Here is a 12420-nt window from a genome sequence, read left to right as displayed (position 1 = left end):
AGATACTAGATGTGTATGTGTGTCAATGACTTAAGATGGAAGATACTTGACATATATGTGTGTCAATGACTTCAGATGGAAGATACTTGACATATATGTGTGTCAATGACTTAATATGGAAGATACTGGACATGTATGTGTGTCAATGACTTAAGATGGAAGATACTGGACATGTATGTGTGTCAATGACTTAAGATGGAAGATACTGGACATGTATGTGTGTCAATGACTTAAGATGGAAGATACTGGACATGTATGTGTGTCAATGACTTAAGATGGAAGATACTGGACATGTATGTGTGTCAATGACTTAAGATGGAAAATACTGGACATGTATGTGTGTCAATGACTTAAGATGGAAGATACTGGACATGTATGTGTGTCAATGACTTAAGATGGAAAATACTGGTCATGTATGTGTGTCAATGACTGGACGTTTATGCGACTACCTATATCTAATTGTAATTGGTGTTACACATGTGTACCTCACTTGTGGAAGTACATAACTGTGTCCCCATATCTTTGTGATTAATGTCACAGAAACTGATCATGTATTATGGGTTAATTTTGTGAAGTTCATGTTGATAGGGCAATACTTACTGTTTAAAGGAAAGTAATAATTGCTCAGGATTTGATATAGTAAAATTTTCCTGGGGTTGAAATCTGTTGTATTTTTGTATATGTTGGGCAGGTGAGCGAAATACATCCAAAGATAATACTAGCTATAGTATTGACCTATTTCTGGTGCTATAAAGTTGTTGAGTGCTGTTGCCTTTTTTGTTTAAATGTGGCTAACAACTTTATAATGTAGTATTACTTAATTTGGTGAGTGTTTGTCTGGAATCAGCTGTTGTTTGATTTCTGGTGCTTGTGTACTGTTATTATTCTCTTGTAAGATTAATTCTGTCTACTTGGAATTTGTTTGTACAGATACATATTCAACTTGTAATGTTCAATGTCAAACTCATTTTAAAAACCCATGTTGACATTTCTGTTTTTCATTTTGATCACATTGTAGGGAGATAGTGCTGATATAATACCTTGTTTGATGTAGTTAAAACAAAATGCGATCATCATTAAATTTTATTATTTTGTATAATTACAGACAGTATTATACCATCTGTATATACAAGATTTGTACAGATGTTTACATTTACATAAAAACCAAATTGCTTAATTTTCATATTTGACATGTCTTTTTCAAATTTCATAGGAAGAATCCTGGTCCCTAGTTGTGCCCTTTTGATTCTGTAAGTGATCAGAAAAAACAAAATGGCTGAGAGGCAGCTATCTTGGATTTTGACTATAAAAGTTTGTTATCCTTATTTCTTGAAAAGTACAGGATTATTATTTTTCACAAAACATATGCAAGTTCTTCTTTGTCCTTTGTACTCTTTTGATTTAGGAACTGATCATGGTTGAAGGCAGTCTTCTTTGATTTTGACATTGCAGGTGCAAGCTTATTATTGCTTTTTCTAGGAGTGCTAAAGGACATTTCTCAAATGTTATATGTAGGTTCTCTTAGTCAAATGTTGTACCCTTTTGATTTTGAGACTGATCAGAAAAAGAAAAGCCGACAGGTGGCCATCAAAGATTTTGACATTTTAAGATTGTTATCAATATTTTTGAGAAGTTTTTCATATGTGAGTTTCCATAAGTACCTTGTATTGGATCAATTTAATTCTGATGGAAAGGTCTGGGTTTTTTTTATTGTTATTTCTAAAGAGGTCCTGGATGGATCATTCCTCAATTTTATTTGTTGGTTCCTAGCTGTACATCATCCATATTTAAACTGATCAGAAAAGCCAAATGGTCAACAGGCACCCATTTTGGATTATTAAGAATCATTGTCCATATTTTATAAGAGGTATTCTCGAAGTTCATATGATAAAGAAAAAGTAAGATGAGTGAAGAGAAAAGATCGTACTCATGAAGAACAAGGATCATAAAATGATGATTGTCAAGATGTTTTAGATCCGTTGATGGTGGTTGATATTGTGTTATCGTTGTTAAGTTCTTGGGTGGGAAAGACCCTTTACAACAATTTACTATGGATGACACGTGACTGACCTCCCCAGTATACTTCAGTTAGTTACTACAAGGAGACCATGCCTTAAAATGAACTTTGTTGTTCATTGAGTGATAAACTCGCCAAATAGTATCATTCAGATTCCCTGACTGTATAGATGGAATCACAATAAAATTGATGTGTTAAACATGAAATGATCTGAAGTTTTGGTTATTCTCACCATGTGTTATGCCATAAATGTGTTCAGTGTCATGACAGTGTCTGATGTCATATGACTGTTAAATGTTTGTTTAGTGTCATGTGATGTGACTGTTAGTAGTCTGTGTAGTGTTGTGAGACTTGGTTTAAGTGTTGTGTGACTGTTTAATGTTTGTTTAGTGTCATGTGATGTGACTGTTAGTAGTCTGTGTAGTGTTGTGAGCCTGGGTTTAAGTGTCGTGTGACTATATTAAGTGTCATGTGACTATATTAAGTGTCATGTGACTATATTAAGTGTCATTTGACTATTTAAGTGTCATGTGACTATATTAAGTGTCATGTGACTATATTAAGTGTCATGTGACTGTTCAGTGTTGCACAATTGTTCAGTATAGTTATTGTTACCTGTAATATGACGTTCCATGTCTTGTGTTGAAAGTTTTTTGACTATGTTTATCTTGTCATGTGATTATCTTCAATGTCATGTCAGTATGTAATCAATGTCATGTCAGTATGTTATCAATGTCATGTCAGTATGTAATCAATGTTATGTCAGTATGTAATCAATGTCATGTCAGTATGTAATCAATGTCATGTCAGTGTGTAATCAATGTTATGTCAGGTGTGAGAGGTAATTTAATGTGGAAGGGTGCGCCCTAGTTGATTCCAAGCTACAATGATACAATGGTATGAAAAGATGGGTGTTAAATATCAACAATTATATACTCATCTCACCAGAGACTGTATTTCATAAATGAGTGGCATAACACAGTTAGTAGACCTTGGATCAACCAAGATTTACATGGCAGGTGTCCTCGATGAAACACAACATCTGGTATTATTCTCCTCAATAATTCTTTTGTTTTTATTTTGCCATAATTTTTATGACTTTAGATTTGGATTATGATTATGTTGATATGATATTTTCGTGGTGTTTTTTAGGAGCCTTTATCTTCATTATATCCTTTGATAAGTTAGATAGAGGGGGATGATCATTCAGGTCGCTGTTACCTGAAATAGAATTTAGCATTCATTCTCTTTGTTATATATTACTGGAAAGGCTGCACTTCTAGACAAAATTATCAGTGTCAGTCAAAGTCAAGATCATTGTTATATACAGTCAAATTCCTCTCAAGTAGAATTCCTCAGTAACAACTGATTGCTGTGTCAGATTCTTTTTCCTGTATCAGTAGAGTAGCAGCAGTTCTTGACAAATTTTCATAATAAGTTTAGTTGTATAACAGCAGATTGCTGTGTATACAGGTCAGAATGATCAAGCAAAAAGTAGGTTATCGTTACCTAAAATAGAATTCCACTCTCTTACTTCTTTGTACGTATCACTGGAATGGCCACAATTCCTGATAAATTCTCAGTTGCGATACTACCAACACCATGTACTTACTCCAGTGCCAGAAATGCAGCTTACAATATGTTTGACAAACTCTAACTCAGTCCATCAGAGAATGTATGGTCACTTCACGGACATACTTGGGCCAATCAATACAAACCCGTGTCCCGCCATTTTATGTCAGACAACCACAACATTGATGATGTCAAAGTTATTATTATCACCACAACAATGGCCAACATCAACATCCACCTCAGAACAGAAAAAACATGGATTGAAACACTGGAACCATCCGGCCTCAGTCTTGGATATGGCTAAAAGGAAGTTTACAGCACAGAAGATACAACTGCCTACCAGTAACAAGACCAGCCTAGACTTTCCTCATTGCCCCACGTCTGTTGGAAACTTGTCTGCGTTACGATGACATATCAATCACAAGCATTCATCTAACCCACTGAGTACTGTTGTTAGATTTACGTGTATCTTCTCGTGTGGACATGGTCATGCAGATTTCATGAAACCAAAATATCTGATGTTTCAGTTTGTAAGTAACGAACAGAATTGACAGAAATTTTGACAGAATTGGTCAAAATTTGTCTGCTTTTTTGTGATATTTTCTGTATTCAATACAGATGTGTAGCCAGTATTTACAGGCAAACAGCCCAGGTCTCTTAACAGGCCCTATCTACCACACATATTGCAATATCAGGATACATGCCATGAATTTATCAATCTGTAATGGGCGTACCCCTGCACCAAATCAGAATTTATTGCCTCTTTCCTCCCCTCCTCCCACCTCCGCCCCCACTCTGTTAATGCATGATAAATACGGTAATTGTTTTACCCAAGTTGCATATACAAATTAAAGTATAAAATATGTTTATTTGAAAAACCGAATTAGGTGATGACCTCAGTAGAATGATAATGATTAACTAAGGATACATAAATATTGTTGAGTATTAAACCCTATAAGGAATTGTGTGTTGAACTTTATACATATTGTCATTTGTTTGAACAGATGGTGGAGGAGCAGGTCACCAGAAAGTTAAAGCAGCTTCATAAGGAGATGAGAAACTTCGACCAATCCTTCTCAGATTCTGATTCGAACACATCTGAACCAGCTATTGAGGATGATGACACTTATTCACCAGATGAGAATGAGAGCAGCTTCTCACACGATGAGAATGATAGCAGCTTCTCACCAGAAGAAACATCTCAATCACCAAAACCTAATAAGTTTATCAAGGTTGTAGTGAACCCCAAGCTGTTGAAGAAGGCCTCCAAAATAAAGCCAAATCTCTATCTGGATATAAAACTAGAGGATTTTCCAGAAATGTGGGAAAGAAAACTCTTTACTTCAAATTTACGTCAGGTGAGTCACTATGTATTAAAAAGGATTAAGCACTTGATTTAAACAACAGGTCAGTTACCAGATATAAAAAAACATGTAATGGTCGCCAGATGTATATATCAAGTCACTCAACAGATGTTTACATCAGGTCGGTCCACAGATATATACACCAGGTCAGTCACCAGATATATACACCAGGTCGGTCCACAGATATATACACCAGGTCAGTCACCAGATATATACACCAGGTCAGTCACCAAATATATACACCAGGTCAGTCACCAGATATATACACCAGGTCAGTCCTCAGATATATTTACCAGGTCAGTCACCAGATATAAACACCAGGTCAGTCACCAGATATGTACACCAGGTCGGTCCACAGATATATACATCAAGTCAGTCACCAGATATATACACCAGGTCGGTCCACAGATATATACACCAGGTCAGTCACCAGATATATACACCAGGTCATTCCTCAGATATATACAACAGGTCGTTCCACAGATATATACATCAAGTCAGTCACCAGATATATACAACAGGTCGGTCCACAGATATCTACACCAGGTCGGTCCACAGATATATACACCAGGTCAGTCACCAGATATATACACCAGGTCGGTCCACAGATATATACATCAAGTCAGTCACCAGATATATACACCAGGTCAGTCCTCAGATATATACACCAGGTCAGTCCTCAGATATATACACCAGGTCAGTCCTCAGATATATACACTAGGTCAGTCACCAGATATATACACCAGGTCAGTCCTCAGATATATATACCAGGTCAGTCCTCAGATATATATATCAGGTCGGTCCTCAGATATATACACCAGGTCAGTCACCAGATATATATACAAGGTCAGTCACCAGATATATATACCAGGTCAGTCACCAGATATATATACCAGGTCAGTCCTCAGATATATATACCAGGTCAGTCCTCGGATATATATATCTGGTCAGTCACCAGATATATACACCAGGTCAGTCACCAGATATATACACCAGGTCAGTCCTCAGATATATATACCAGGTCAGTCCTCGGATATATATATCTGGTCAGTCACCAGATATATACACCAGGTCAGTCACCAAATATATACACCAGGTCAGTCACCAGATATATACACCAGGTCAGTCACCAGATATATACATCAGGTTAGTCACCAGATATATACACCAGGTCGGTCCACAGATATATACATCAAGTCAGTCACCAGATATATACACCAGGTCGGTCCACAGATATATACACCAGGTCAGTCACCAGATATATACACCAGGTCGGTCCACAGATATATACACCAGGTCAGTCCTCAGATATATACACCAGGTCAGTCACCAGATATATACACCAGGTCAGTCCTCAGATATATACAACAGGTCGGTCCACAGATATATACACCAAGTCAGTCACCAGAGATATACACCAGGTCGGTCCACAGATATATACACTAGGTCAGTCACCAGATATATACACCAGGTCAGTCACCAGATATATATACCAGGTCAGTCCTCAGATATATACACTAGGTCAGTCACCAGATGTTTACACCAGGTCAGTCCTCAGATATATATATCAGGTCAGTCCTCAGATATATACACCAGGTCAGTCACCAGATATATACACCAGGTCAGATATATATATCAGGTCAGTCCTCAGATATATACACCAGGTCAGTCACCAGATATATACACCAGGTCAGTTCTCAGATATATATACCAGGTCAGTCATCAGATATATACACCAGGTCAGTCACAAGATATATATATATCAGATCAGTCCTCAGATATATACACCAGATCAGTTACCAGATATATATACCAGGTCAGTCACCAGATATATATATCAGGTCAGTCCTCAGATATATACACCAGATCAGTTACCAGATATATATACCATGTCAGTCACCAGATATATATATCAGGTCAGTCCTCAGATATATACACCAGATCAGTTACCAGATATATATACCATGTCAGTCACCAGATATATATATCAGGTCAGTCAACAGATATATATATCAGGTCAGTCCTCGGATATATACACCAGATCAGTTACCAGATATATATACAAGGTCAGTCACCAGATATAAAAACAATATACAGATATATAAAATGGTTCATTATGTAATGATACACACAATAAGTAGTTTTCACATTTATGGCCCCAACAGCTAGTTAATTAGAGAGCTGCCCTCTTAAGTTAATGCTCCTCTTAATGACTGTATGATTTCATGTTTCAGGAACGTAACGTAGCAGTAGAATCCAAGTCGTATGAGGAATACAGGTGTTTACTCTGTACTGGACACCATGCATTCCACACAAGTGCCGCTGACCTCATGGAAAGCCACATTGAGGAACATCTCAACTACAGCTTCCCGTGTAAGGAGTGTGCTGCAAACTTTGATCAACAGAGTTTGCTGACAGAACACTGCCAGAAAGAACATAGTGTCACGTGTGAGATCTGTAATCAAGAATTTTCCTCAAAAGGATTATACAAACGTCATATTGGACGCATGCACGGGCAGAGGAATATTCCCTGCTTCAAATGTGATGAAAAGTTTAAAAGCAAGTCACTGTTTAAACAACATCTTTTAGAAGCACATCCTGGCTCAGCACAAAAGTGTGAAAAGTGTGGCGTTATACTAAGGAGCCATCTCAATGCGATGCAAGGACACCTTAACTCTAAGAACTGCCTTCGACGGCAGCAGGGTAATCTAAAGACACAATGTGAGATATGTGGTAAATTATTTTCGGAGAATGGGATACGGAAACACAAGCTGCGAGTGCACCAAAAACTACGTACATTTAAATGTGATGTCTGTTCCTATGCTGGTATAACACTACAGTCCCTAAAGGATCACAAAAAAACTCATACAGGTGGGTAAAGTCATTTCAGGGTGTCTTTACACTACATAAAAAAAATACTTTCCATTTTACTGGAAAAGGAAAGCTGTATGTCATTATATTAGGTACAAAATGTGGGTGTCATTATCTTAGGTAAAATGATGAGTCATAAGGCTGGGTTGAGGTGCATGCTATGTCCAAGGTTACAGTAACAGCAAGAGCTCAGAGGTCAAATAATTGTAACAATCTTCAAGACTAAACCATATGAATTGTTCTAAATTTTTCATACATGGATGACTACTATAACTTTTTTTCATATACTTTAGTATACAATAAGCCCTTGTCTTGTAACAAACCCACATTGCTGTTCAGTATAATTATCGTTTAGTATCAACAAACACAATGTACGTTCATTGTCCTGTAATTTAGCCAGTATCTGTGTGAAAGGTAATGGGCCTATTGCAGAATATACATAAGGTACAGTTATGGTGTCTATATCTGGTGTTATGTATCCTCTAGATCTGAGGGGAAAGTGTTCTAATATGTTTAGCAATAAATCTACCTGGAAGTCCTGAGTCCTGTACTTACGTAATTTTGTAATTTCTGTATTTTTGATAGGACTCCTGAAATTTCTCTAAATACCTAATTAAATTTTACATTGTAAGATCCATTGTTTTTGGCAACAAAGTTGAAAAGACCCGTGAAAATGATTTCTAGATTAGTCACTTATGTTTCTATCTAGAATTTCTGAATGATAAACAAAATCAAGGCCATTTAGTTTTAGAACTGGTCATTCATATTCAGAAGGTATATTAAGGGGTCAAAGTCAAACCATTTTCAGATTTGCAAATAGCAAATTTACAGCAATTCATGAAATTCATTTCTGAATGACTGATTATACCTTCATTGGAAAAAACTTTACTATATGTATCCTGAAAAGACATGTTCTGTGTAAGAAACACTGGTATTGTCGAGGTCACAGAACTGTGAGGAATGTTAAAGCACCATCATTATGAGATGTGAAGTAACAAGGGACATATAAACCCAAAGATTCCTCTGACTCAAATTACCATAAGCTAGACATTTTGACAGATATCTGTCACTTAAAATGACAAAAGTATAGTGTTAGAAGTGGAAGCATGGAATAGGATATGTTATACTCCTTCAATATGCCTATATTCTCTATACTGTAGTGAAGAAGTGGGGAATCAGACTTCTAATTTAGCTATGTGTTTCAATTGTTTTCCATCTACCATAATATATGTACATATAGCTCATATGTAAAGTAGGAAGTATTCATTCGCTGCATTATGAATATATGTATGCGCCACCAAATTTACAATAAATATATTGTTTTGAATCCATCTCTCTTTCCCAGGTGAGCATCCTGTAAAGTGTACACTGTGTGAATTTTCCTGTATCAAGCCATATCAACTGAAATGTCACATGCGGACACACCTGAAATTAAAACCCTACAAGTGTGACAAGTGTAACTACGCTGCCTCCTGGAATGTTCAGGTGAAGGACCACATGCGGGCCCACTTTAGTCCAACACGAGTGGACTGTATAGAGTGTAATATTTCTTACAAAGACCAGCGAGGGCTGAACCTCCATCGCCTCAAAGAGCATGGGGAGGGACAGGCAGCCAAGAGGGATAAAGTGAAGAACATCACTTCAAAGAAACGTGGAAGACCGATTCGTCTAATGGAAGGTGATGAGAAACCCAAAAGTAAGCGGAGAGCAAGCAAGAAGAAATTAAAAGAGCTATCATCTGAGGAGGAATATATGGACACAGATGCAGAACCAGAAAATGAAATGTCAGAAGAGGAAGAAAAATATGTTCCTCGCAAATCCACCCGCAGAAGAGCCGCCAAAAAACCAAACCCACAGTATGCACTTATTTCAGGGGAGGAGGAGTATGATAAGGAAGAGCAGGAACAGGCAGATTCTTATGTACCGTCCATTTCAATGCTTAACAGTAAATAACTTCAGATGACACTACTCATTTGCCTGTGTATGAAGTTGGAACAGGAGAAATAATGGGATTTGTGGCCAACTTGATAGCATTACACATCCAGTTTACAGCAATAAACACACGGTTTACAGCAGTAGACACCCAGTTTACAGCAATACACACCCAGTTTACAGCAGTACACACCCAGTTTACAGCAGTACACACAGTTTACAGCAGTAGACACCCAGTTTACAGCAATACACAACCAGTGTACAGCAGTATTCAGTTTACAGAAGTAAGACCCAGTCTACAGCAGTGCACACCCAGTTTACAGCAATACACACCCAGTTTACAGCAGTAGACACCCAGTTTACAGCAATACACACCCAGTTTACAGCAGTACACACCCAGTTTACAGCAATACACACCCAGTTTACAGCAGTATACACACAGTTTACAGCAGTATTCAGTTTACAGCAGTACACACCCAGTCTACAGCAGTGCACACCCAGTTTACAGCAATACACACCCAGTTTACAGCAGTATACACACAGTTTACAGCAGTACACACCCAGTTTACAGCAGTAGACACCCAGTTAACAGCAATACACAACCAGTTTTCAGCAGTATACACACAGTTTACAGCAATACACACCCAGTTTACAGCAGTACACACCCCGTTTACAGTAGTAGACACCCAGTTAACAGCAATACACAACCAGTTTACAGCAGTATACACACAGTTTACAGCAATACACACCCAGTTAACAGCAGTACACACCCAGTTTACAGCAGTATACACACAGTTTACAGCAGTAGACACCCAGTTAACAGCAATACACAACCAGTTTACAGCAGTATACACACAGTTTACAGCAGTAGACACCCAGTTTACAGCAATACACACCCAGTTTACAGCAGTACACACCCAGTTTACAGCAGTAGACACCCAGTTAACAGCAATACACAACCAGTTTACAGCAGTATACACACAGTTTACAGCAATACACACCCAGTTAACAGCAGTATACACACAGTTTACAGCAATACACACCCAGTTAACAGCAGTACACACCCAGTTTACAGCAGTATACACCCAGTTTACAGCAGTATACACACAGTTTACAGCAGTAGACACCCAGTTTACAGCAATACACACCCAGTTTACAGCAGTACACACAGTTTACAGCAGTATACACACCCAGTTTACAGCAGTACACACCCCGTTTACAGCAATACACACCCAGTTTACAGCAGTATACACACAGTTTACAGCAGTATACACACAGTTTACAGCAGTATACACACAGTTTACAGCAGTATTCAGTTTACAGCAGTACACACCCAGTTAACAGCAGTAGACACCCAGTTTACAGCAATACACACCCAGTTTACAGCAGTACACACACAGTTTACAGCAGTAAGCACCCAGTTTACAGCAGCACGCACACAGTTAACAGCAGTACGCACCCAGTTTACAGCAGTACACACCCAGTTTACAGCAATATACACACAGTTTACAGCAATACACATAGATCTCGAATACATCAGATCCTCCCATCTTCAGGTACTTGTATTACCGGACTAAATTAGATCCTACCATCTTCAGGTACTTCTATTACCAGACTTAATTCATGAAACCTAGAACTAAGATTGATCTATATGTCACAGAATTGGATTGTGAAATGCCTGCTATAATATGGAATATTCTTCATTAGAAAATTAAGGAATTGCCATCTCAATGGTTTGGCAACATTTGGCTTAACTAATGAGCTGTCAGTATACAAGTCATTTTATAAATCCAGACAGGACTGTTACAAAAGTATGAAAACAATGTGCAGTTATAATAGAACAAAAAATATTTCTTGAATGTTCATCAGCTTACTGAAAACATTTGCTTTTGTAATGTGAACATGTGGACATTCTGCAAGAAATGCTACCAGATCTTAAGAATTCATTTCAACTGGTATTGTTGTGAGGACTTATGATTAAGTTGTGAGATATTGCAATTAAGTTGTTTTAATACAGAATATTATAGGTTTTATATACATGGATGAAATCAATATTATTATTTGATAGATATTTATTTTAATATATACATAACTTTTATCTGAAAGAAAATCCATGAGGCCAACTAAAGATCTCTTTCTTAATGTGATGTGACGGAAGATAGTGGAAAAGAATTCCTGCAATATGCGTTGTTGTAAACCTGCAAAAGCTTATTACAAGACCAAATGGTAATTTGCTTTACAGTACTGCTGATTATGTCAAAGCTTATGTAAAGTTTGTACAGCGTAAAAATGATTGAATAGAATCCAGCATAAATTGATTTGAAATGTGACCAACATTATTACAGTCTGTGTTGTCCAGTATTCTGTTGCTATGCTCTTGCCCGTGATATTCATTAGCAAGTATATCTCAGCCAAATATTAAAATATTGAAGATCAATCTTGTTGTATTCTTTGTAAAAGTAATTACATGTAGAGCCTATCTCCTGAAAAATTAAGTAGAAATAAGATTGAAAGTAAGACTACTTGAAAGCAACTATTTCTTTCAAATTTTTCACCAAATTGCCATAAATTTGCGGCTCCATCATCAGCGGCTCCCTCTCCAGTAAGGAATGAAAGGAAAGATGATAATCTTTGATGTTGCATGGACGTCGAGGAAAACTTAAG

The 12420-nt window shown here is 37.3% G+C and overlaps 1 protein-coding gene across 1 annotated transcript in view; it reads left to right on the top strand.

The window, feature by feature from the left end:
• Positions 1-12193, top strand: part of LOC132551788 (uncharacterized) — a 31222-nt gene extending 19029 nt beyond the window's left edge. Inside the window, exons 6-8 of the mRNA XM_060215931.1 lie at positions 4594-4947; positions 7188-7824; positions 9170-12193. Of these exons, the coding sequence (XP_060071914.1) occupies positions 4594-4947; positions 7188-7824; positions 9170-9777 (1599 nt within the window). The 3' untranslated portion in view covers positions 9778-12193. The remainder of the gene's footprint in view (positions 1-4593; positions 4948-7187; positions 7825-9169) is intronic.
• Positions 12194-12420: the final 227 nt, after the last annotated feature.

The sequence above is a fragment of the Ylistrum balloti genome, unplaced genomic scaffold (assembly GCF_031769215.1).
Source record: "Ylistrum balloti isolate Yb309-2 unplaced genomic scaffold, AGI_CSIRO_Ybal_v1 Utg370214, whole genome shotgun sequence".
In the NCBI taxonomy this organism is placed as follows: Eukaryota; Metazoa; Mollusca; class Bivalvia; order Pectinida; family Pectinidae; genus Ylistrum; species Ylistrum balloti.
This window is presented reverse-complemented; position numbering and strand designations above follow the sequence as displayed.